Source organism: Xenopus laevis, chromosome 3L, assembly GCF_017654675.1.
Source record: "Xenopus laevis strain J_2021 chromosome 3L, Xenopus_laevis_v10.1, whole genome shotgun sequence".
In the NCBI taxonomy this organism is placed as follows: domain Eukaryota; kingdom Metazoa; phylum Chordata; class Amphibia; order Anura; family Pipidae; genus Xenopus; species Xenopus laevis.
The window spans coordinates 150,643,097-150,667,988 of NC_054375.1; the positions used below are offsets into that span (position 1 = coordinate 150,643,097).

Consider the following 24,892-nt stretch of genomic DNA (forward strand, 5'->3'; position numbering starts at 1 on the left):
TAATATATAGTTAGTTAGGCAAAAATGTAATGTATAAAGGCTGGAGTGACTGAATGTGTAACATAATAGCCAGAACAAAGATATATACAGCATTTGTATAAGCACCTGAGGAAGAGCCACTGGCCTCGAAACATGTCGTGCACCTTTTTGAATAAATGAATCACTGAATCAGCAAATTTGGTTCTCCAGAATCCTATTCTTGAATTGTAATAGTCAGAACACTACTTCCTGCTTTTCAGCTCTCTTGCTTTCCACTGATTGGTTACCAGGCAGTAACCAATCAGTGACTTGAGGGGGGGCACGTGGGTCATAACTGTTGCTTTTAAATCTGAGCTGAATGCTGAGGATCAATTGTAAACTCACTGAATAGTTATGTCCCATGTGGGCCCCCTTAAAGTCACTGACTAACTCAGAGTTAGAGAGCTGAAAAGCAGGAAGTAGTGTTCTGGCTATTATGTTAGACATTCAGTCACTCCAGCCTTTATACATTACATTTTTGCCTAACTAATCACGGGGCCCTGTACGGCAAAATTTTCTGGGCCCCCTGGTCCCCACCCACCCCAGATCCTGCCCCTAAGCCCCACCCCCCAAAAAAACATTTGTGGTCAGGGACCCCCCCTATAAGTTAAAAAAAAATCATTAGTGGTCAGTGCCCCCCTATAAGTTAAAAAAATCATTGGTGTTCAGGCCCCCCCCCAATAAATTTAAAAAACAGTGATGACAGAGCCCCCATAAAAGTTTTACCAAAACATTGATGGTCAGGGGCCGCGTAGAATATAATAAAAAAATCATTGGTGGCCAGGGGTTCAATAAACTAAAAAAAACAAAAACATTAAGTCCCCCCCCCCCGCTTTCAGTGAGCTGCAGAATCGGGTAGGGTGGGCGGAGCTATAGTGCATCGTAGTCCCGGTAGATCTACACAGGGATAGGCTTATCCAATCATCATGCGGCTCTAGGGAAACTACCAATAGTTTAGAAGCTGGGGAGGGGAAAGACGTGTAGAAGAAGCTCCGCCCTCCCCACATTCTGCAGCTTCCTGACAGCAGTGGGGAGGGCGGACCCAAAAATCACGGGGCCCGGGACAACTGTCCCCCTAGTCCCCCCCTTATGGCGGCCCTGACTATATTAGATACATTTTTTATTTTGCACAGCCTATTTATTTACCCAGTTTTTATTTTTATACTGAACTGTTCCTTTAAGATGAAATTAGCCATAAAATACTCATCGCTAGCAAGGAGGAGGAGCTGACACCCGTTGTCACATAATATGGAGCGTCTCTAAATGATGCCACCCTATTCCCCACTGGCACCTCACTCAGCGGCTGCTGCTTTGCTGATGTCACAAGAGCGTCTGGTTTTATCCCCAACCCCCCGTGTAACTAATGATCCTCCTTGGCATAATGATTAGGAAAATGAAATACAGAGAGAAGAGAGTCTGCGCCAGTGATTCTTACAAAATGGATTTTATTATGACTTGGTACAAACATCATATAGAGAATATACAGAGTCTCGCTGAGGTTTATTTAGGCTTAAAGCTTTGCCTTATTCTCCTATAAAGTCAATATATTCCAATCGGCACAAGCAACCTGAGTATTCCCGTCTCTCCAGTCCTGAGTTACATGGTGTTCCAATGCTCCCCTATAAATAGCACCACTCGTTTTATTTAGCAAAATCCTACATCCGCCTCATTTAGGAGCAGTAACATCAAAAAACGTATTTTTTTTAAATCATTAGTATAGATCGAAAAAAAAACACCAAGACAAATTAAATTTGCAAAGCCTTTATTAAGAATTAACTTACAGAAACTCCGCTTCCTCTTTAGAAAAGGCGATTCGGCGATCCATTGTGCGCTGCTCGATTTCTCCTCCCTGGCTATCTACTATAAGGAAGGCAGGGAGGAGAAATCGAGCACCGCACTATGGATCGCCCAATCACCTTTTCTGAAGAGGAGCAGAAGCGCAGTTTCCATAAGTTATTTCTTAATAAAGACTTTGCGATTTATATTGATATATACTAACGAATTTTTTCAGTTTTGATGTTACTGCGTCTGAAAACACTTTCATTAAAGGTACAAAATTAGGGATGCAGTGAATCCAGGATTCCAGGATTCCTCTTTTTTAGCAGGGTTCGGACGAATCCAAGTGCCTGGAAGAACCAAATCTGAATCCAAAAAAATCACGTGACTTTTCATCACACAAACAAGTCAGTCAGACATATTTTTTTTAACCGCGCCCTTGTTTCCCTATTTTACATATGTAAATTAGGGTTCAGAATTAGCCAAATCTTTCACAAAGGGTTCAGAATTGAGCCAAATCCTAAAATAGTGGATTTGGCGCATTCCTAGTCAACACGAACTTTTCCGTATACAGTAAAACCCCTGCCCTTAAATTTTACCTTCATTTTACATTGTTGTTTGTGGTCCCTGATTTTACATTTTCCTGGATTTTACACCATTTTTTTCTGCTCCCCTGAAAATCGTAACCAGAAACTGCTGGTTACCAAGGGCGGAAAAATGCTGTTCCTGGTAACATTAAAGGAGAACTAAACCCTCTGAGATGCAACAGCCCCCCCTTCAACATCCTGATTCATGAGAAAGGACCAAGTTCTACTATAGAGTTTTGATGGCTTACTGAGGATTCTGGGATTTGCAGTTCACCAGGAAGTTAAGACTGTCCAACTGGAAGTCACATCAAAATGTGTTATTGTCATGACCCAAACCCCATTGCAATGACCCCAGTAAGTGCAAGTGATTGTCATGCCCTGAAGTCCATATTGTGCTTGGGAAGGCTGGAGCCAATCAAATCTCTCACAGGGCTAAATCCAGAACAAGTGGAAAGTTCCAGCCTGGACAGATCAGCTATGGCAGGACTATCAAGCCAAAAGGCATTGAAGTGCATAGGATTACCCATAATTCCCAGAGAATCCATTGTATTTCTTGAGGTAGGATCATTTTATCAGATAAACCCAACTCTACTTCACCTCCTCCCCCAGAGAACCCCCAATAGCTTTGCAGGGATCTAGGTCCATCAAGTCCAGACCATTCTCCTGCAACTGTCACTTGGCCAGGTCTCCAGGTCTCTGAAAAGCTTCAGAATAGGAAGAATCAGTCCCCCTGGTTACCGGAGACCCATCACCTCTTCTGGGGTGGGGAGAAAGTGTTTCTCGTATCCAGATGTGATGATCTTCTCCGGGGGTTTTGGCGCTTGCTGTGGGGGCTCAATCTCCTCCACAATGGTGATGGGGGTGTTGGGGTCCTCCTGCTGGAAAGATACACGTTATTTGCTGGGAAATACAACAGGCAACAATCAGGAGGCAGCATTTACTGGTCCCGTGTTTGGTCACTGCCCACGGGAAAAATTTGTACAGGTATAAAGAAACCCGTTATCCAGAAAGCTCAGAATTACGGAAAAGCCATCTCCCATAGACTCCATTTTATTCAAATAATCCAAATTTTAAAAAATGATTTCCTTTTTCTGTGTAATAATAAAACAGTCGCTTGTACTTGATCCCAACTAAGATATAATTAATCCTTATTGGAAGCAAAACCTGCCTATTGGGTTTATTTAATGTTTACATGATTTTCTAGTAGACTTAAGGTATGAAGATCCAAATTACGGAAAGATCCATTATCCAGAAAACCCCAGGTCCTGAGCATTCTGGATAACAGGTCTCCTGACAACTTCCTTGACTACTTGGTGGTCAGACATAAAATGACCAGCAGGTGGCGCTGTTGTTTCAAAATTCATTGATGTTAACAGCACATGTATCCTTTAATATCTTGAAATTAAAAAATAAATAATGAATGTACATTGCAAAAGTGCTCAGAATAGCCCCCTCATCAATTTTATATTCAGTTTACTTATTCTTTAATGGCCACATGGGGGCAGAGGGGAGGTGCAGTGTTGCTCCCCATTGAGTGATCCTGATTACTGTAGTGCCCTGTACATGCCTGTGCCTCGTGCTTAGTGGGACAATGAATGGGAGGAGTCAGCTGCTGATTTACAGCAATGGGGGAGGGGATGTGCTGGAGAGGACACAATGCTGCGTCAGCTGATTTTGCAAAACTCCAGTCTAGGCGTTTCATGAAAGGGATTTCAATAGATTCAGCTTGTTCATTTGCCGGCACGCTGCCAGTCCAACAATTAACCCCCGATAATGTGTTTTATGATAGTCTTCAATGTAAGACCACGTCTGATTGAATTACTCCTAATTGCACTGCGGCACAATACATCTATATTTCGGCTGGTTTTACACTGAGAATGAGCAGCTCTGCAATGTCACCCTAGTTCTGTGCAAGGCAGTGCCGCAATTAACATCAGTAATGAGCACCGTGACATGGTTTATGATCCTGCTTGACCTAATTATAGGGTCTGAGTACGAGTTACTCCTAAGCCTCGTGCATATCTGTATTGTACCTGCAGCAGCAGATAATCCCATATAAAGTGCTTGCAGGGCAAATACATCCATAGCGCCCCTCCCCCCCAAAAAAATTATTTGTCAGTATGTCTTTAAAGGGGCAGTTCACCTTTCAGTTAACTCAGTCAATTCGAATTCTAAGCAACAATAGGTTTTTATTTATTTTTTTATAGTTTTTGAATTGTTTGCCTTTTCTTCTAAATCTTTCCAGCTTTCAAATGGGGGTCACTGGCTCCATCTAAAAACAAATGCTCCGTAAGGCTAGAAATTTATTGCTGCTTTTTTTACTCATCTTTCTATTCAGGCCTCTCCTATTCATATTCCAGTCTCTTATTCAAATGCATGGTTGCTAGGGGAATTTGGACCCTAGCAACCAGATGGCTGTAATAGCAAACTAGAGAGCTGCTGAATAAAAAGCTAAATAAGTCAAAAACCACAAATAATAAAAAACGAAAACCAATTACAAATTGTCTCAGAATATCACTCTCTACATCATACTAACAGTTCATTTAAAGGTGAACAACCCCTTTAAGGGGAGGGGATACTGTACCTGTTCCAGGCCCCAGTTAAAGTTATTCTGGATCAGTTCCTGATTGGTCTCTATGTTGGGGATTCTGGTCCAGATCCATCTCCGCACAACCCAAATGGTGCAGAGGGAGAGTGGAATTGTTATCAGCAGGAAGATCACTCCAATGACGACCAACTGATAAGTGATGTGACCTGTGGGCACATAAAAAGTGGATTGTAGTGGGGGAGGTGACTAGTAGCAAAATTGGGGATCCTTCCCCGGAGATTTGCAACTTGCAGCCTCTCCCAGAACCCCCCAAGAACCTAAGTTCAACCACTAGGGTTCCGTAACAACATAAGCAAAGTTAGCCCCGGTCCTGTAACCCGTAGCAACCACTTAGCAGTTTCCTACCCTACCTGTGCGAAACTTCCTGGCGCATCCTGGGGGTCCTTCCCCTGCACCCGTCCAAGCTGTCATCCTCACGGTATACGCAGTGTTGGGCAATAAGCCTGAGATGCAATTATTCCTGCCAAGAACTATAACACAGGTTACATGACCCTCATGACCAGACACAGACCTGGACTACAGAGCTAACAATCAAACAGGCACAATAGAAGAGAAAGAGATGATAGCAGACTTCAGCTACAGTAACCCATAGCAACCGATCAACAGGTAGCATTTACTGTATGACAGCAGACATCTGATTGGTTACTATGGGTTACTAGACCCTGTGCTTGTTACTGCTTTGCTCCACCGCTGGTTTGTACCTGATTGTTGCAGAGAATGTTCCGTACTGTTCAAGTAAATGGTGTAACTGGTAATGTTTCCTCTTCTGTGCGGGAGCGGGAGCTCATCCCAGGATAAATGCGCTTCATCGGCGGAGATCAAGTGAATGGAAACATTGGGGCCAGCAGAGGGCGCTGTTTTACAAGGGACAATGGGAAAAGGAGAGAGATGGACTGAGGAAGAGTAAGAAATGCCCAGTATAAGTCATTACCCACAGGTTGAAAAATCTACTGACACACCCCTGTTATAAGGCCGCCATCACCCATATCTGCCCCAACTGCCACATTGTGTATCTGGTGATATCAATTGCCCCCCAGCCCAGTTCCCCCTCTCTTACCTCCCTCCTGGCTGTACAAAACAGAAGATGCGACTCCTGCACAACGGTTATTGTAAAGGACAAACACAGTGACCTCGTAGGGAACATAAGGCGCAAAGTCACCTGGGGAGAGAGAGTCAATTGGGGTTAGTGAGAAAAAAAGGATTCAACCAATAGCAACCCTACTGATGAACTGACACTTGGGTTAACCAACCAACTGTATAATGGCTTGGACGGACCGCAGTTCCGGAACAAGATGCTGATTGGCTGTATAACATACAGGGGTGAGCAGTGATTGGTTACTCACCTGACAGTGTAAGGTTCTGATTGGTTGTCGGGAACCTGGTCCAGTTCAGGAATGTGTTTCCAGCTTCTATGAGCTCCTTACACTCAACCAGATAAGTGTGAGGATCCTCGGGGGCGGGCAACATCTCTCTGACTGATACTTTGATACCACCTGACCTGTCGACCCAAACTTTAATACCTGAGGCAGGGGTCAGATCTGCAAGGAGATCATCATTCTCATTAGAAGCTAGATTAATTAGCACACACTAACGAGGGAGCAATATCTGGCCTATCAGGTTGGAGGGGGCGGGTTACCTGAGCAGGAGGGTGGGGTACAACTGACATAGCCAAGTCCATGCTGGTTTTTGGGGCTGACGCAGATATTTGTGGCCTCGGACGGCAGTTGAATGTGACAGCTCTGTACCTCCGTAGTATTAGTCTGGCCTCCATGAACATAGGTCACATTGTAGACCAAGATTTTATCCCTCTCAGTGCGATTACTCAATGGCTGATCAGTAGAGAAACAGAGAGTTATCAGAAAGAATATAGACCTGCCCCACAATAACAGAATCTCATTGATCCCCTCAGATTTCCACTGGGAAATGGCACCACCCTACCCATAAGCATTCATGGCAGGGAATTGTGCCGGAGAACAGTCACCACCACCCTCCCGAGCCACCTACACAGGCTGAGCAATGGCGTCTGTACCTTCCATTGGACACGCAGAGTTGGTCCCTCCACGGAACTTCTCCAGACGTCTAGAAGACCACAGGGCACTAGGGCAACACAAGGAGATGAGTCACATGGTATAGAGACACAGGTGAGGGGGCAACACAAGGAGATGAGTCACATGGTATAGAGACACAGGTGAGGGGGCAACACAAGGAGTCACATGGTATAGAGACACAGGTGAAGGGGCAATCGATCTGGTACAGAAGGAACGTTGGCACAGCTCACCTTCACCTGGAGTGCAGAATGTTAGTGTCTTGCTCCATCTGCTGCCCTTCTCATTACTGGATCTTTTAGGCAAATAACGGATCTGGACCTCATACTCTACATAGAGGTCCAGGTTAGTCAGGTCATATGAGTTGGGTTCCAGTAGGTCATTATGAACCTGCGCCAGAGTAATAAGTACTACATGTCACATTGGTGGATGATTGGCAGCTGACATTGTTTCTTCCCTACACTAGTTAGTGCATATAGTGACACTCTTCTCCCCAGTACTACTCACAGGGACACTCTCCTCCCCAGTACTACTCACAGTGATACTCTCCTCCCCAGTACTACTCACAGGGGCACTATCCTCCCCAGTACTACTCACAGGGACACTCTCCTCCCCAGTACTACTCACAGTGACACTCTCCTCCCCAGTACTACTCACAGTGACACTCTCCTCCCCAGTACTACTCACAGTGACACTCTCCTCCCCAGTACTACTCACAGTGACACTCTCCTCCCCAGTACTACTCACAGTGACACTCTCCTCCCCAGTACTACTCACAGGGACACTCTCCTCCCCAGTACTACTCACAGGGACACTCTCCTCCCCAGTACTACTCACAGGGACACTCTCCTCCCCAGTACTACTCACAGTGACACTCTCCTCCCCAGTACTACTCACAGGCAGGGCTGATCCTATCAAATGTGGGGCCCAATTGGGACCATGTTGGCGGGGCCCCTAGACAAAGTGTTGCTGGCTACTGACACACCAAGTATTTAGGAAAATTAGGGCATACAGGCACAAAATAGAAAGGAAAGGGGCAGATAAGGTAAGAGAGTGAGAGGGATGAAATAGGGGCACATAATAGGGGCACACAGGGTAAGAGAGAGAGGGAGGAAATAGGAGAGTGGACTGGGCCAATTAGTTTGGGGCAGGCTGGGCCGATTCAGCTTGGGAGCAGGCTTGGTTGGATTGGGGGCAGGCAGGGCCTATCAAGGTTGGAGGAAAGCTGGGCCTATGAGAGTTGGGGCAGGCTAGACCTATGGATTTGGGGATGGGCTGGACTCTCAAAGTTGGGGTCAGGCCAGGCAGCATCATGTGCTGAGGGAAATATTATCTGTGCTGCCCTGTGGTGCGGGGCCCCCCAGAGGTGCGGGGCCCAATTGGGCCCAATTGGTCCAATAGGCCTAAGGCCGGCCCTGCTCACAGTGACATTCTCCTCCCCGGTACTACTCACAGTGACGCATGTTCCTGCTCATCTCTATGTAACTCCTATGTGTATTACTCTCTTTAAAAGATAAGTAAACCTTTAAAATACTCTCGTCAATTTTACATTCACTTTTTTTAAAGGTTTACTTATGTTTAAATAAACACGTTCTCTGGTTACAAGAACCACTGGCACCCAATTATTGTGCACTGTCCCTATTTACAGTTGTACTACACCCTTTGCAAGGACTCAACTCCTGGGAATTAAGGTCTCATCCGGGGCAAAGTATTGGGGTAAAGCTCATAGTACGAGAATGGTGCCACTCAGTTTATTATAGCGTTACAGGTGCAAGCTCTTAAGGATAAAATTGCCCCTTGCCAGGTTCTAACTACCTCCCATACAGATATATGGAAGACCTTCCCCCTTAAAGGAGTTGTTCACCTTTAAATTAACTGTTAGTATGATGTAGAGAGTGATATTCTGAGACAATTTGCAATTGGTTTTCAATGTTTAATATTTGTGATTTATTGTATTTTATTTGTGTATTTTTTAGTTATTTGGTTTTTTATTCGGCAGCTTCACCAATCGGGTTGCTAGGGTCCAAATTCCCCTAGCAACCATGCATTGATTTTTAATAAGAGACTGGAATATGAACAGGAGAGGGGCTCAATAGAAAGATGAGGAATACAAAGTAGCAATAAGAATAAATGTGTAGCCTTACAGAGTATTTATTTCTTAGATGGAGTCAGCGACCCCCCATTTGAAAGATGGAAAGAGTCAGAAGACGAAGGCAAATAATTCAAAAACGATGCAAAATTAAATAATGAAGACCAATTGAAAAGTTGCTTCGAATTGGCAATTCTATAACATACTAAAAGATAACTTAAAGGTGAACCACCACTTTAAGAACAGTCACACCAGTACAAACCCACCTCAGTCCAGTTGGCAGCTCCCACCTTCCGGTACTGAAGTGCCTGTTCCTGCTCTGCAGACACATGCTCCTGGTGTTCCCACTTTACCACCACAATGTTGTGATCTTCATACTCAACAGGAGTGAGTATCGGCGGCTGGAGGAGAACTAGAAAACAAAATGAAGGTTACTAGGTGGCTTTGTATAGCCTGCAGCTTTCATCTACTATGATCATAAATTGTCCCTGTTGCACGTAGGCCGCATACGGTGGTGCCACAATAACAGGGGTAGGTTACCTTTAAATTAACTCTTTATTTATTGTACTTATTGTAATCATTTTCCTTTTTGTTGAGCTGCTCTCCAAGTTGGGATTTCAACAGCTTTTTGGTTGCTAGGGTCCGGTTTGCCCTAGCAACCAAGCAGGGGTATGAATGAGAGACTGTAAAATGATTAGGAAATATAAGTAAGAATGACAATAATAGCGTAGCCTCGCGGAACAATCGTTTTGGTTGCCAGGGTCAGTGACCCCCATTTGGAAGCTGGAAAGAGACAAAAGAGGAAGGCAACATACAAAAAGTTGGGCTGATGTGACAGAAATACAAAGAGTGATAATAGGGTACCACAAGGAAGGAAGGGCCCCAGATGGGAAACCTCGCCCATAATAATGAATTCTTTATATCCCTGTTGCTGGATTGGCTCACTTCAGCCTCACTCGGTGACATTTCAGGCAATTAGACCTGCCTGCTGATAAACTGCAACTCCCACACAGGATACCTAGAGATGCAAAGACTTGTAGTTTAGCAAAACCTACAGAGCCGATGCTCCATACCGTTTTCTCCATTTGTCTGGAACGTGATGTTCAGTTGCACCTCTTTGCCCCCAGCCGTCAGCCGCAGGTGATAAGGATCAAACATAACCAGATATTCCCGGTGTATCAGCAGCCAGTTCTGCCCTAGGGGGGCTGTAAAGTTCAGAACAGACAGGTCGCTGTGGGGGGAAAAGGGTAAGAAGGTCAGGGCAAAAACCTTTCATAAATCAAAAGGTGGTACATTTTAGGCCACGCCCCTTGATCTACCTGCAACCCCTAATCATGTCTGGTAAGTCTGACCCAAAGCAGCTAGAGCACAAGATTTCAGACTTTTGGACAGGGGGCCTTTAATAGATATTGTCTCAACTCTGTTATATAACGGGGAGAGTCTCACTATCAGAAAACTCCTTTTTCCCTCTGAACAAATATGTACAGACCACCTAACCACAGCTATAACCCCCCCCCCCCCAAGAAGGTTCCGTCCCCACAGACTGAGGATGTCTAAGCGAGTGGTAATACAGGAAGCGCCTCTCAGTTTGTTTGATCTCAGAGCTTCCTCTCGTGCATCACATTCAGGATGGGCTACGCCCTGTAGCCACTCACATTTTCATACTTATATATCTAGGGCTAATTTAGTGCATGGGATCTATTTTCTGCAGTGATCTTACTGGTATGTCTGGGGTTAAAGTAGAGCTCTGAAATCACTTTCTGCAGTGATCTTACTGACATGGTTAATACAGTGTTTATTATCCATTTTCTGTAGTGATCTTCATGGCATATCTTAGATTAAAGTGGAACTCTGAAAGCATTTTCTGCAGCGATTTTACTGGCAGGTCTTGGTTTAATGCAGTGCTTAAAATCCACTTTCTACAGTGAACTTACTGACATATATGGGGTTAATGTAATGCTGAAAATCTACTATTTTCTGCAGTGATACTACTGGCATGTCTGGGCCAGAGGGAGTTCCAAAGAGCATGTGGTAAAGAGAACTGTGCTACTTGTGGGACATCCCACGGTTTTACATTTGCCTTAGGCCTTATATTTTGTTGAGATGGCCACAGTCTTGTGGATCCCTACAAAACATAGTGTAACTGGGAATTGGGCTGAGCTGAGTTTAGGGAAGATCAGCCTGAACAAAACAGGGTACAGTAAGGGGGCATAATGAGTATAATGGGGTATAATAAAGGGAGTGTCTGACCATAACAGAGTATAGTAAGAGGGAGTGTTTGACCATAACAGGGTGTAGTAAAGGGTTGTGTCTAACCACAACAGGTCATAGTAAGGGGCATGTCTGACAAGAACAGGGTATAGTAAGGGGGTGGGTCTGAGTGGAACAGGGTATAGTAAGGGGACGTGTCTGAGCAGAACGGGGTATTGTAAGGGGGCGTGTCTGAGCATAACAGAGTATAGTAAGGGGGCGTATATGAGCGCATCAGGGTATAGTAAGGGGGAGTGTCTGAGCATAACGGGGTATAGTAGGGGGGTGTCTGAGTGGAACAGGGTATAGCAAGGGGGCCTGTATGAGCAGAACATGGTATAGTAAGGGGGAGTGTCTGAGCATAACGGGGTATAATAAGGGGGAGTGTCTGAGCATAACAGGGTATAGTAAGGGGACATGTATGAGTGGAACAGGGTATAGTAAGGGGGAGTGTCTGAATATAACAGGGTATAATAAGGGGGAGTGTCTGAGCATAACGGGGTATAGTAAGGGGACGTGTATGAGTGGAACAGGGTATAGTAAGGGGGAGTGTCTGAGTATAACAGGGTATAATACGGGGGTGTATGAGTGGAACAGGGTATAGTAAGGGGGCGTGTATGAATGGAATGGGGTATAGTAAGGGGGAGTGTATGAGCATAACGGGGTATAGTAAGGGGGCGTGTATGAGTGGAACAGGGTATAGTAAGGGGGAGTGTCTGAGTATAACAGGGTATAATACGGGGGTGTATGAGTGGAACAGGGTATAGTAAGGGGGCGTGTATGAATGGAATGGGGTATAGCAAGGGGGAGTGTCTGAGCATAACGGGGTATAGTAAGGGGGAGTGTCTGAGTATAACAGGGTATAGTAAGGGGGCGTGTATGAGCAAAACAGAGAATAGTAAATAAAAAATAAGTCTAGAGGAATAGAATTGTAATATAGACAAAGGCAGAAAACTCGAGGCCTGGCTGCCTTCCAGTATAACATTCCCCGGATATAAATATTATTGTCTGTGGCACCGGCTGTGAATAATATTGTGTTACACACACACACACACTACAATGTATAATATTTGCACTGGGATCATGAGACTTTATGATGTTGTTGCTTGTGTCTCGGTCATTGTGTGAGTGTCGGTGACACTTTGTCTCCTGTTTGTTCTCTGCTTTTCTCATTCAATTTCCCCATTTATCTTGTCTGTCGGCAACATCAACCTGCCTGCCCTCACCCCCACTCACTGGAAGCACCGTAAGTGGCCCTCGTCATGTGATTGGTGCAACTGATGAGTGAGTGCACGGGAAGCCAATAGTTAACTCCACCCCCAAACTACTATATATACTATATGTTGGGAAATATGCTGGCGCTATATAAATAAATGTTAATAATGTTAATAATTAGAACACAACTCTGAGGTTGCACCCATGAGCGCTGCCTCCTTCCTTTCTCTGCGGCAGCTATTATTTTATTAGAAGTATTTAGAGGCGCCTATAAATAAAGGAGGTGCCCTGAGGGTGAAATAAGCCTGAGTGTGGTTGGCAGACAGCAGAAGGGCGGGCACCATGATTGGCTGGTTCTGTATAATAACAGCTATTCTGTCTCATACTATTGGCACAGGATTTGCATCTATTTTGTAAATAGAAAGAGGGACAAAAAGATTTGAATTGTTTGACCATGCCCATTTTGTGGCCACACCCCCTAATTACCATGTCCATTTTACAAAATTTGGCAGGGTATGAAAAATTTGAACACACGTCTGTGGTTTTTTATGTGTTATTACAGTTTTGCTAATGAAGGTGAATTGGCCTTTAAGTTGCGAGTCAGTTTCCCCAAGAGACCTGCTTATCTTAAATTGTTACAGTTGTTTCTTTGCTTATCTTTAAATTGTTACAAAAGTATCTAAGTGCACCTGCCACGTATTCTGGGCTCTCTACCAAAAGCCAAATCAGTTTAAGGAACTTTTTATCTTTTTCTGGCTGTTCAGTGCAGGAGATCAAAGAGAAAGTCGGGACATTTCAGTAACAATCTGGGACTGTGGGCTGAGCTGTCAAAATTGGGACTGTCCCATGAAAAACAGGACAGTAGGGAAGTATTGCTGTAGACCAGGGCTGTCCAACTAGAGGCAGAATGTGGCCCTCCAAAGGATTTTTATGTCCCCCCCCCCCTAGTCTGCTCACATGCTCCATAGACTTCACTGTATGACATCATCATTTTAATTCAGTCCGGCCCTCCAACATGTTCTGTGACATACAATTGGCCCATTATATGTAATAACTTGGACACCACTGCTCTAGACCAGCAGGAGTGTAGGCAGCCATTGCTCTGATGAGGTAACCTCAATGCTGCCATCTATGGGATACAGGTGCTACTGCGCTGGAGAAATGAGAACCAATATCACTTCTCTTTACTAGAACACAGGGCCCCCAAAATGTTGCTGTTATATGGGGCCCCTGGAGAATTGGGGCCTTTGTCAACCATGTTCAGCATCCAATGGCCACTTCTTCTTGATTCACCAGTGAGTGACATGTTTCCAAGGGATCTTCCTAAACTTATTTAGGTCAGTACAACAGCCGGCCGATACTTGTTACCCCCTAAACTCATGTACAATGAAGATCAGTAAAGCCTGCGACTGCAAATCATGAACATAAAGCAGCGCCCCCCGGTGGGTAGAATGAAGAATAAAAATTGTATAAAATTTTATTAAAAGAACTCTAGTTTCGTATACAGGTGTTTCATGTGTTCTCTCCTTGTTCTTTTTTTTATTATTTCTCTTTAGTTTTTTTAATCATCTTAAAGGGAACCCAAAAAAATTATTCAAAATCCTATTTTATCACATTAGTCAAATGAACTTTAATTACACTATATAAATTATTTGAATCTTGTTTCCTTCAGTCTGGGAATTCATAATTATAACAAGCAGGCAGGAGCCATTTTGTGGACACTGTTATTAAGACAAGTCTTGTATCATCTCAGAATCTTGTTTGTGCACCAGAATGGGGGACCTGATGTCCATCCCCATGTCCTGGCTACACAATTAAATGGTGAAGAGAAGGGGGGAATGTGGGGAGAGCAGTGACATGTAGGAAGTGCTGAATGGAAAGTGAAAGTAATTGCCTAAGGCATAGAGGAGGGGCAGACAATATTTGATTGACAGCTGAGCTTTTTAAATCAGTTTACAACAGCTATGAATGCTTTAATAAAAAATATAAATTGGATTTTATGTTTAATTTGAAAAGGACTTTTATTATACAAATGTTTGTGTCTGGGTGACAGGTCCACTTTAAAGGGCCACTTAACCCTATGAGTGTGCTGTTGCTGAACTGGGCTTTGGGCGGCTGTTCCTGCTCATATGGAAATATGATAGAGCAAGACAGAGTGAGACGGCTGAATTGCCCAGAACAATACAAATCCGGACTTATCTGTGGAACAGTTTGAAACTAAGAAAATCCACTGAGCCACATACAGGGTCAGACTTGGCTGCTGGGTTCTGTAAAAGAAGTTCCAGGAGGACCCCACATAGCATACCTCCCAACATTTTGGAAATAAAAAGAGGGACAGAAAAGTTGCCATGCAAAGCGTGGTGATTATTTTGACCACACCCATTTTTGTGGCCACACCCCCTAATTACCATGTTCATTTTACAAAATTTATATAGGTTATAAAAGTTTGAGCATATTTCTGTGCTTTGTCCCCCCAGTTATTACAGTTTTACTAATGAAGGTTAATTGCCCTTTAAGCTGTGAGTCTAACTTTTCCAAAGGGACCTGTTAACTTATATTGTTACAATTACTTATTTGCTTATCTAGATACATTTGAATTGTTACAAATGTATCTTATCTTCTGTTGTGGCTGTTCTGGGCTCTCTGCCAAAAGCCAATTTATTTAGAAACTTTGTTTCTTTTTCTGGCTGTTCAGTGTAGAGAAAATAGGGACTTTCCAGTACAAATGAGGGACTGCAGATGGAGCTGTCAAAAGAGTATGATAAAGGCACTTGTACCTGTCCAGGTTTAGTCTTCTTATATGGACAGTCCAGAAGGCTGGGTTTTAAAAGGGGCTGGGCTAGTGGAAGTGGGTGGAGTTGAGGACAAATCAGGGCATTATTTGGATAGATATGTGCACATAACCGATCATACAACCATGGAAGTGGCAACCAATCAGTATATAGCTTTTACTGGTCTAGTGCATTTACTATAATGAAAGGATGCACAGGATTGGTTACTGTAGATTTCTGAACAGAAGAAAATTTGCTCCCCTGCTATTCATTTGGTTGCACTAGATCACCGCTATGGTAATGTAGGTCATCATCTCCTGACTAATGATCTTGCAGCGTTGCAACTAATAGCTGGAAACCACAGGAGGAAGCCCCTCTACAAGCTACACAGCAAATACAAACTCAGCAAAGACTTGGGTTTGTGTTAAAGTCCAAATAAAATAAAAAGGACTTATATTATCAGCAACTTGTTCTCATACAGAGAATTCATTCCCTCGCATTCTGTGGCTGCTTCGGTTTAAGTTAAATACTTGGCTTTGGTGCAGTTTAAGTTGTGACCATTCTAATGTTCTGATTGGCTACTGGTTGGTGTAACCCTGTGCTTCGATTGGCTACAGATTAGGCAAAATGGCCTAACCTCCCTGGCTGGCAACACAACACGCGAATGTTGTCACGAAACTGCGTAGAAGCCACCTCTGCAATTCCAACATTTAAAAGCTTCACCCCTGCCCTTTCAACAAGTAGACGCCCCACCCCTGCCCTTCCAACAAGTAGAAGCCCCACCCCTGCCCTTCCAACAAGTAGAAGCCCCACCCCTGCCCTTCCAACAAGTAGAAGCCCCACCCCTGCCCTTCCAACAAGTAGAAGCCAACACTTTCACCAATTAGAGGCCCCATTGCTGGTCAGGTCAGAAGTCCTGCAATAATAAATGACATAGTTGCAGATGGTCTCACCAATGTTTTTTCTGTTCCCAGCAACCCAGAAGACTTGTTCTATCTGCAGGTGTCCATCACTAGCCCTATAAATATACAATGCTTGGGGATATATATTAAATATTCCACACTTACTTTTTCAGGTGCTGCAGGTACAAGGTGTGCTCTGTATCAGACAAACTATTCCAGCTGCAGTTTAAACTGTGCTCTTGTCCCTGGATGTGGCAGCAGAGCCGGCAAATGTCATCAATCCCTGAAAAATAGAAGCAAAGCCTGTGTAGTCTTCCACCTCCAGGGAACGTTCCCTTCTTCCAGAATCCTCATGCCCCTCCTCAGCAATGGACTCATGTTGGGAATACCAGTGCTGGGATGGGGGGTACTGAAAGCTTTGGCTGAATACTCACCTCTAGACACTGAGGAAAACAGAACCATAAGGGTGAAGAATTCATAGATAAAGATCTTAACTGGATGCCAGAAGAACATCTCACCATAACCCTGTAATCAACACACACAATGGGTTAGACGTAAATTAGACTGCAAATTAGGGATACACCAAATCCACTATTTTGGATTCGACCGCACCCCCGAATCCTACGTGAAAGATTCAGCCAAATACCGAACCAAATCTGAATCCTAATTTGCATATGCAAATTAGGGGTGGGAAGGGGAAAACATGTTTTGTGACAAAAAGTCATGTGATTTCCCACCCCTAATTTGCATATGCAAATTCGGATTCAGTTTGGCCGGGCAGAAGGATTCGGCCGAATCCAAATCCTGCTGAAAAAGGCCAAATCCCAAACCAAATCCAGGATTTGGTGCATCCCTATTGCAAATGCAATGAGTCTGAATGGTAAAATGGGAGAGCTGGAGGTGCTGGTGCTGGAGGGAAAATATGATGTGATTGGTGTGGCCGAAACATGGCTGAATGAGTCACATGACTGCCAGTAAATATCAGTGGCTATACTTTGTTTCGGAGGGACAGAGGCAGTAGAAAAGGAGGAGGGGTATGTCTGTATGTTAGGCAGGATTTAAAAGCAAATATAAAGGAGGAGGTTGTGTTAGAAAATGGGGGGGCAGAAGTCTTATGGGTGGAGCTCTTCACCAATTGTAAAGAGTCCAGCAAATTAAAGGAACAGTAACATAAGAGTTTTAAAGTAATAAAAATTATAATGTACTGTTGCCCTGCACTGGTAAAACTGGTGTGTTTGCTTCAGAAACACTACTATAGTTTATATAAACAAGCTGCTGTGTAGCCATGGGGGCAGCCATTCAAGCACAGGATAAGTACTACTATAGTTTATATAAACAAGCTGCTGTTCAGCCATGGGGCAGCCATTCAAGCACAGGATACACAGTAGATAAAAGATAAGTACTACTATAGTTTATATAAACAAGCGGCTGTGTAGCCATGGGGGCAGGCATTCAAGCACAGGATACACAGTAGATAACAGATAAGTACTACTATAGTTTATATAAACAAGCTGCTGTGTAGCCATGGGGGCAGCCATTCAAGCACAGGATACACAGTAGATAACAGATAAGTACTACTACAGTTTATATAAACAAGCTGCTGTGTAGCCATGGGGGCAGCCATTCAAGCACAGGATACACAGTAGATAACAGATAAGTACTACTATAGTTTATATAAACAAGCTGCTGTTCAGCCATGGGGCAGCCATTCAAGCACAGGATACACAGTAGATAAAAGATAAGTACTACTATAGTTTATATAAACAAGCGGCTGTGTAGCCATGGGGGCAGGCATTCAAGCACAGGATACACAGTAGATAACAGATAAGTACTACTATAGTTTATATAAACAAGCTGCCGTGTAGCCATGGGGGCAGCTATTCAAGCACAGGATACACAGTAGATAACAGATAAGTACTACTATAGTTTATATAAACAAGCTGCTGTGTAGCCATGGGGGCAGCCATTCAAAGGAGAAAAGGCTCAGGTTACCGATAACATAAGCTCTGTAGAAAATAATAGTGTTATCTGTTATCCACTATTTTTTTTTTTTATCAACTTGTTTTTATTAAGGATCAGGCATGTACATCAATAGGATACATTTAGACCTTCCAGAGGTCCTAAATGAGAAGTAGGGTGACATAGAATGGTACATACATGCAATGCAAAGGTAAAGAGAAAGAAAAGGAGTTAGAAAATAAAAGCAAACAAATAAACAAGGGGTAATTGCTCTAAAATAGTAAGTCACAAAATGCGAAACATTTCCATAGGTCAAGATCGAATTGTTATCCACTATTTAACTACCGGTATTGACTATTTTCAATTTCCGCCATTGCTACACAGCAACTTGTTTATATGAACTATAGCATTCCTCCCAACTGTCCCATTTTGAGCGGGCCAGTCCTGCTTTTGACAGCTCAACCCGTTGCTATTACTTATATTTCCAGAGTTTCTCTTTGATCTGCACTGAACAGCCACAAAAAGCTACAAAGTTTCTAACTGAGTTGGCCCAGAACACATACTTAAGATACTTTTGTAACAGTTTTAGATAAGATAAGAACAAAGACTCACAGCTTAAAGAGCAATTCACCTTCATTAGCAAAACTGTAATAATATATAAAAACTTTAGAAATGTGTTCAAACTTTCATAACCTACCAAATTTTGTAAAATGGACATGGTAACTAGGGGGTGTGGTCACAAATGTATAGCAAATGTGCAAGTCATTGAACCCCTGGGTAATAGAGACCTTAATGTTATATCATTTAAAAGCCATGTAAAGGCAAAAAAATAAAATCCCATTTTTACTTTCTTCAATGAAAAAGAAACCTATATCTAATATACTTTAATTAAAAAATATGTACTATTTTTTATAAGAAACCTGACTGTATGCAGTGAAATTTTCCCTTCATTTACTGCTGTTGATAGGAATTGTCAGACGGTCCCTAACTGCTCTGCAGGGAAACAATCATACTTATGAACAGCAGGGGGAGCCCCCGCCTTACTTCCCACCCATGCAGAACTCAAGCAGCTTTGTTTGTTTATCTGTAGAGCAGTCGGCGACTGTGTAGAGATTTGTATTGGATTTTATTTTTGCCTTTACATCCCCTTTACTGCTTCCAACTCCAGCTGCAGGGACAAAGATCATGGAGCCAGATTTAAACAGATAAACTGGGATTCTATTTGGAGGATTATTTTTCTGCAGCCACTGGTTCTGCAGAGTTGGAGAAAGTTTGTATTAAATAATACAAAAACTATAAAATCCACATTAGATTACATGACAACACAGGACCCAGTGCAGTCTGTATATTCTGATTATTAATCAGTCTTGTTGTATCGGCTTCTGGCAGATATTATTTGACTTGTGCTGTTTTGATAATTTATGACGATCCCTAAGCAGCCCAGACCACACTGAGCATGTGCACAGTCTTGGTCTTGCAAAGATGACTATGAAGATTTTCATTCATCCAGGTCATGGTATATCTAGTATAGGTAAATCTAAAAACAACTGGACTTGCTGAATAATCAATGAAGACATTTCACTACTCATCCGAGCAGCTTCTTCCGTTCAACTGACTGGTGTGGGAAGTTCTCATAATATGGTTTATTGTCTGTGCAAGAGCTTCATGTAAAACATACCTGCATTTAAAAAGGGTGGCTCAGGACTGGGCAGATAATGCTTCAAAAATGAAATTGTAAATTTCCCTTTGAGGGGTTTCTGACATCTTCCAGTTTTGTACCCATCTAGTATTTCCAGCTACTCTATGGTAGAAGTGTAGGAGGACCTCCAACTCACTTTCTGTGTATAGTTATATTGATGTAGATAAAAGCTGCTGCATTGTAGCGTCTCTCTATGTGCTCTCCCATCCGTTCTACTGTACAGAGAAAGAGGGAAGAGCATCATTGTCACAAACAGTGATTAAAGCCCATTCCAATGATACCCCTGCTGAAAAAATGAGAAAATCCTGTGATCCATTCATAAAAACATTCCTGTACTGTACAAACGTGACTGAAGTCATTCTGTCATAAGAGTTTGTCCCAGCAGACCATATAAAGGCACAAGGCTGCAGGCTGAGTTATACAGGGAACTCTGAGTATCACTCATGTATTATAAGGGATAATGTACCCCCTACTGTAAATGATAAGGATATTAGAAGTCACTGAGGGGTTGTTCTGTGACCATATAAAGGCACAAGGCTGCAGGCTGAGTTATACAGGGAACTCTGAGTATCACTCATGTATTATAAGGGATAATATACCCCCTACTGTAAATGATAAGGATATTAGAAGTCACTGAGGGGTTGTTATGTGACCATATAAAGACACAAGGCTGCAGGCTGAGTTATACAGGGAACTCTGAGTATCACTCATGTATTATAAGGGATAATGTACCCCCTACTTTAAATTATAAGGATATTAGAAGTCACTGAGGGGTTGTTCTGTGACCATATAAAGGCACAAGGCTGCAGGCTGAGTTATACAGGGAACTCTGAGTATCACTCATGTATTATAAGGGATAATGTACCCCCTACTGTAAATGATAAGGATATTAGAAGTCACTGAGGGGTTGTTCTGTGACCATATAAAGACACAAGGCTGCAGGCTGAGTTATACAGGGAACTCTGAGTATCACTCATGTATTATAAGGGATAATGTACCCCCTACTGTAAATGATAAGGATATTAGAAGTCACTGAGGAGTTATGTGACCATATAAAGGCACAAGGCTGCAGGCTGAGTTATACAGGGAACTCTGAGTATCACTTATGTATTATAAGGTATAATGTACCCCCTACTGTAAATGATAAGGATATTAGAAGTCACTGAGGGGTTGTTCTGTGACAATAAAAAGACACAAGGCTGCATGACAGTATCCCTTTAAAAATTCCCTGCTTTTACCCTGTCACCGTGTATGTGTTTTGGCGCTTAATCTGTTGATTTTTTTGCTTTATTTCCCCTAATATGTTCTTGATATTATATATCTGGCTTCGTATTCTGCCCTTTGTTTTGTGCGAAATATGTATCATGTTGGTTTTGCATTTTTTTCTGCATTGGGATATTTAAAACAAAATAAAAACAATTTTAGAAGGATAATGCCATCCTCTGTTTTTTCATTTTATAGATAGCCTCCCCAAACACACAATCCACCCTCTGCCTATGAGGCTGCACTCGTTCCATAGGGAATAATAAATGTTCCTGATGGAAAAGCACAAAGTGTAATACTCCTTATTGAAAAGTAGTTTTTTTTTTTTGAATCTCTACAATACATTCTCAAGTAGCTCTTCCTCCTCCTCTTGCCAGTCAGGCGTTTTTTGTAAATGAAAGTCAAAGGAGAAGTTCACCTTCTGTCCAAATTTTACAAACAAGTAATCAGTGCCATTGTAGGGCAATAACCATTTTCAACAATTTTGTTTTTTGGCAATATTTTTATGACTGCCTCTACATTTCTGATTTCCCCTCTAAGGATATGTCTAACGGATCAATATTTATTTTACCTCTCCTTTACTCAGTGTCGGACTGGCCCACTGGGATACCAGGAAAACTCCCGGTGGGCCCAGGTGTCAGTGGGCCTCTTGCTTCTAACCTATTAGCCTATTTCATGGGCATTCCCTGTTCCTTTATGGGAAAAATGTTTAATAATGGAAGACTATAGTAAGTAGATATAAAAGACTAGGAGATAAAGTGAGGAGAAGAGGAATAATAGTTTGGAAAGTGGGCCCACGGTCTAAGGCCTGTTGCCTCCCCTAGGCCTCCTGTTATATTATAATTCCAATGTGATAAATCAGAGGGGGTGCAGCATAGCAGTAAAGGGACATGCCATGGCCTGACTTGGGTTGTACTGATTAAGAAGAAGAGAAAAAAGAACCTTAAGACCCTACAAAGGTGATCAAGACACATAGAGGCGGATCAAATGTTTCAAGACAAAAAAATGCCCTTCCTTAAGTGATAACTGTGGTTCTGGCCCGAATGGGCTCTAAATGGAACTCTCCATAGCAGGAATAATTTCCTTGTTTTCTTTTATCTTGTGAAGGAACCCATAGGGATAAAATGTCCTATGGCTTTAAATCCCTACCCTTCCTCATTTTCCCTAGTTGCTGGGCAACAGCCCATGTATCTAGTTTATTTTCACCTAGTTTATTGGTCAAGAGGTGTAATGACCACTTCCTGCCACACTTCAATATAGTGTTAGGAAAGGGGTGGATCTTCCTCTTTGGCTGCTGGTGTCCTGACCATCTGGATGTGCCCATTGAGACTGGATAAACCAAAGCCCAGTAAAGCCCTTTTAACCTAGAGGGACCAGTATCTCTAGTGAGTCGGGGAGCAGGGACCCTATGAATGAGGTTAGCTAGAGACAGGGTTATATCTGTTATAGACTCTCTAGGAGAGTGAGATAGAGAGGACAGATAATAATAGCAGCTTTGTGCTCCATCAAGGATCTGTAGCAGGGAGTAGCTTCCCAAGGCTCCTAGATTGTCTTTAGTGAAGGGACCACAGTGGATAGAGTGTCAGGCTTAGACTCCTTCTCCCAGACCACTGAATACTCCACTGGGTGGGATCCAGACCACTTAAAGGTATAGCTGCCTGGCGATGTTCCTGACCGCTTGACTACAATGCCTTATGGAAGTCACATTCCTCAGCTGTGTCATCCTTTGCCTGCTAATACTACTTGTAAATACCTTATCATCTATTTTTACTGCTCAGTAGCCTGAGAGTTGTAGTTGCACTATACCATTCCTGAAATCTTCCGCTTAGCTAAGGCCCTAGTCTGAATTGTTGAGTCACATATAACCCATGCTCCTATCACTAGCTGGACATTAACCCCTTTTTGGTCTGCCTAGCCAAATTAGTGTTACACATACAGATAGATGATCTAATCTATGGCAGCATAGATATTCCCCTGTACTGAACACAATTCAGTAGGAACAGCCCCCTTAGTTTGCTCATAGTCTCTACAGAGAGATCCCATAAAATTATGGCAGCATAGGTATTCCCTGTACTAAGCACAATTCAGCAGGAACAGTCCCCTAAGTTTGCTCATAGTCTGTACAGAGAGATCCCATAAAACTATGGCAGCATAGGTATTCCTTGTACTAAGCACAATTCAGCAGGAACAGTCCCTTTAGTTTGCTCATAGTCTGTACAGAGAGATCCCATAAAACTATGGTACATGTAAGAGCTCCCTTAAAAGCCTGTGCTGCACCCTATCCTTGTGGCTGCCACTCTCACTCACAGTAGAACTAGACTGGGGGTCCAGTGCATTGTGGGATATACATGTCTTACCTGCATGTGAGGCCAGTGTGGGTCCTGCGGAGACTGATTGCCTCCGTTACTTATCTCTCTCATTCTCTCCCGCCCCCTCTCTCTCACACGACTTCCTCTTCCGTATGTACTCTCTCACTGTCTTGCACTTCTCTCTCTGATGTTTCCCTTTCTTATCTATTCACTTTCATGATCCACTCCCCCTACTCTGTATTCACATGTTTCTTGCTGCCTCAGTGTATCTGTACAGCAAAACAAGTCAATACAAATCCGCAGTGCCTCACCTTGCTCTGTGTATAGTACATTCCCAGCAGAGACCGTCTGTTCCTCCTCTGCTCTCTTCCTGAGGATCTCTCCCATTTCCACTCCCTCATTCCATGACTTAATTCCTGATACACTCCCTAAATATTGCACAATAACAGTATTGTTGGGTTCCGTCACTGAGTAGCACAAAAAACCCTCATCCCCCAGAGACTATTATCCCACTGTTACTATAGGCACCATCTCTCCCTACTATACCTGCTATCCCACAGTCACACTCCCTTCCCAGAGACTATTATCCACTGTTACTATAGGCACCATCTCTCCCTACTATACCTGCTATCCCACAGTCACACTCCCTTCCCAGAGACTATTATCCCACTGTTACTATAGGCACCATCTCTCCCTACTATACCTGCTATCCCACAGTCACACTCCCTTCCCAGAGACTATTATCCCACTGTTACTATAGACACCATCTCTCCCTACTATACCTGCTATCCCACAGTCACACTCCCTTCCCAGAGACTATTATCCACTGTTACTATAGGCACCATCTCTCCCTACTATACCTGCTATCCCACAGTCACACTCCCTTCCCAGAGACTATTATCCACTATTACTATAGGCACCATCTCTCCCTACTATACCTGTTATCCCACAGTCACACTCCCTTCCCAGAGACTATTATCTACTGTTACTATAGGCACCATCTCTCCCTACTATACCTGCTATCCCACAGTCACACTCCCTTCCCAGAGACTATTATCCACTGTTACTATAGACACCATCTCTCCCTACTATACCTGCTATCCCACAGTCACACTCCCTTCCCAGAGACTATTATCCCAATGTTACTATAGGCACCATCTCTCCCTACTATACCTGCTATCCCACAGTCACACTCCCTTCCCAGAGACTATTATCCTGCTGTTACTATAGGCACCATCTCTCCCTACTATACCTGCTATCCCACAGTCACACTCCCTTCCCAGAGACTATCATCCACTGTTACTATAGGCACCATCTCTCCCTACTATACCTGCTATCCCACAGTCACACTCCCTTCCCAGAGACTATTATCCACTGTTACTATAGACACCATCTCTCCCT

The 24,892-nt window shown here is 43.2% G+C and overlaps 1 protein-coding gene across 5 annotated transcripts; it reads right to left on the bottom strand.

Annotated features, from left to right (window-relative positions):
* Positions 1 to 1,911: 1,911 nt before the first annotated feature.
* Positions 1,912 to 23,919, bottom strand: LOC108711718 (interleukin-27 receptor subunit alpha). 5 transcript variants are annotated; one of them, XM_041587305.1, is made up of 15 exons: positions 23,540 to 23,766; positions 19,899 to 20,134; positions 16,696 to 16,786; positions 16,427 to 16,544; positions 10,197 to 10,354; positions 9,390 to 9,535; positions 7,268 to 7,424; positions 7,019 to 7,086; positions 6,626 to 6,818; positions 6,333 to 6,527; positions 6,047 to 6,148; positions 5,691 to 5,843; positions 5,340 to 5,459; positions 4,966 to 5,135; positions 1,912 to 3,259 (listed from the first exon to the last, which is right to left on the bottom strand). In XM_041587305.1, the coding sequence occupies exons 2-15, from the start codon at positions 19,902 to 19,904 to the stop codon at positions 3,116 to 3,118; spliced, it is 1,821 nt and encodes a 606-aa protein (XP_041443239.1). In that variant the 5' UTR covers positions 19,905 to 20,134; positions 23,540 to 23,766; the 3' UTR covers positions 1,912 to 3,115. The 5 variants fall into 5 exon arrangements, with proteins under 5 accessions (XP_041443239.1, XP_041443240.1, XP_018109195.1 ...); XM_041587306.1 differs by having other exon boundaries at positions 20,056 to 20,134; positions 23,540 to 23,765; XM_018253706.2 differs by lacking the exons at positions 19,899 to 20,134; positions 23,540 to 23,766 and adding an exon at positions 23,803 to 23,919.
* Between the last annotated feature and the right edge of the window lie 973 nt (positions 23,920 to 24,892).

Coding starts and splice junctions, on each gene's coding strand:
- LOC108711718 (XM_018253706.2), bottom strand. CDS start 23,892: ATGAGGGAGTGGAAATGGGAGAGATCCTCAGGAAGAGAGCAGAGGAGG. Junction 16,787..23,802: donor TGTACTATACACAGAGCAAG/GTGAGGCACTGC, acceptor TGTTGATTACAG/GGTTATGGTGAGATGTTCTT. Junction 10,355..16,426: donor TACCTGCAGCACCTGAAAAA/GTAAGTGTGGAA, acceptor TTCCCCCCACAG/CGACCTGTCTGTTCTGAACT.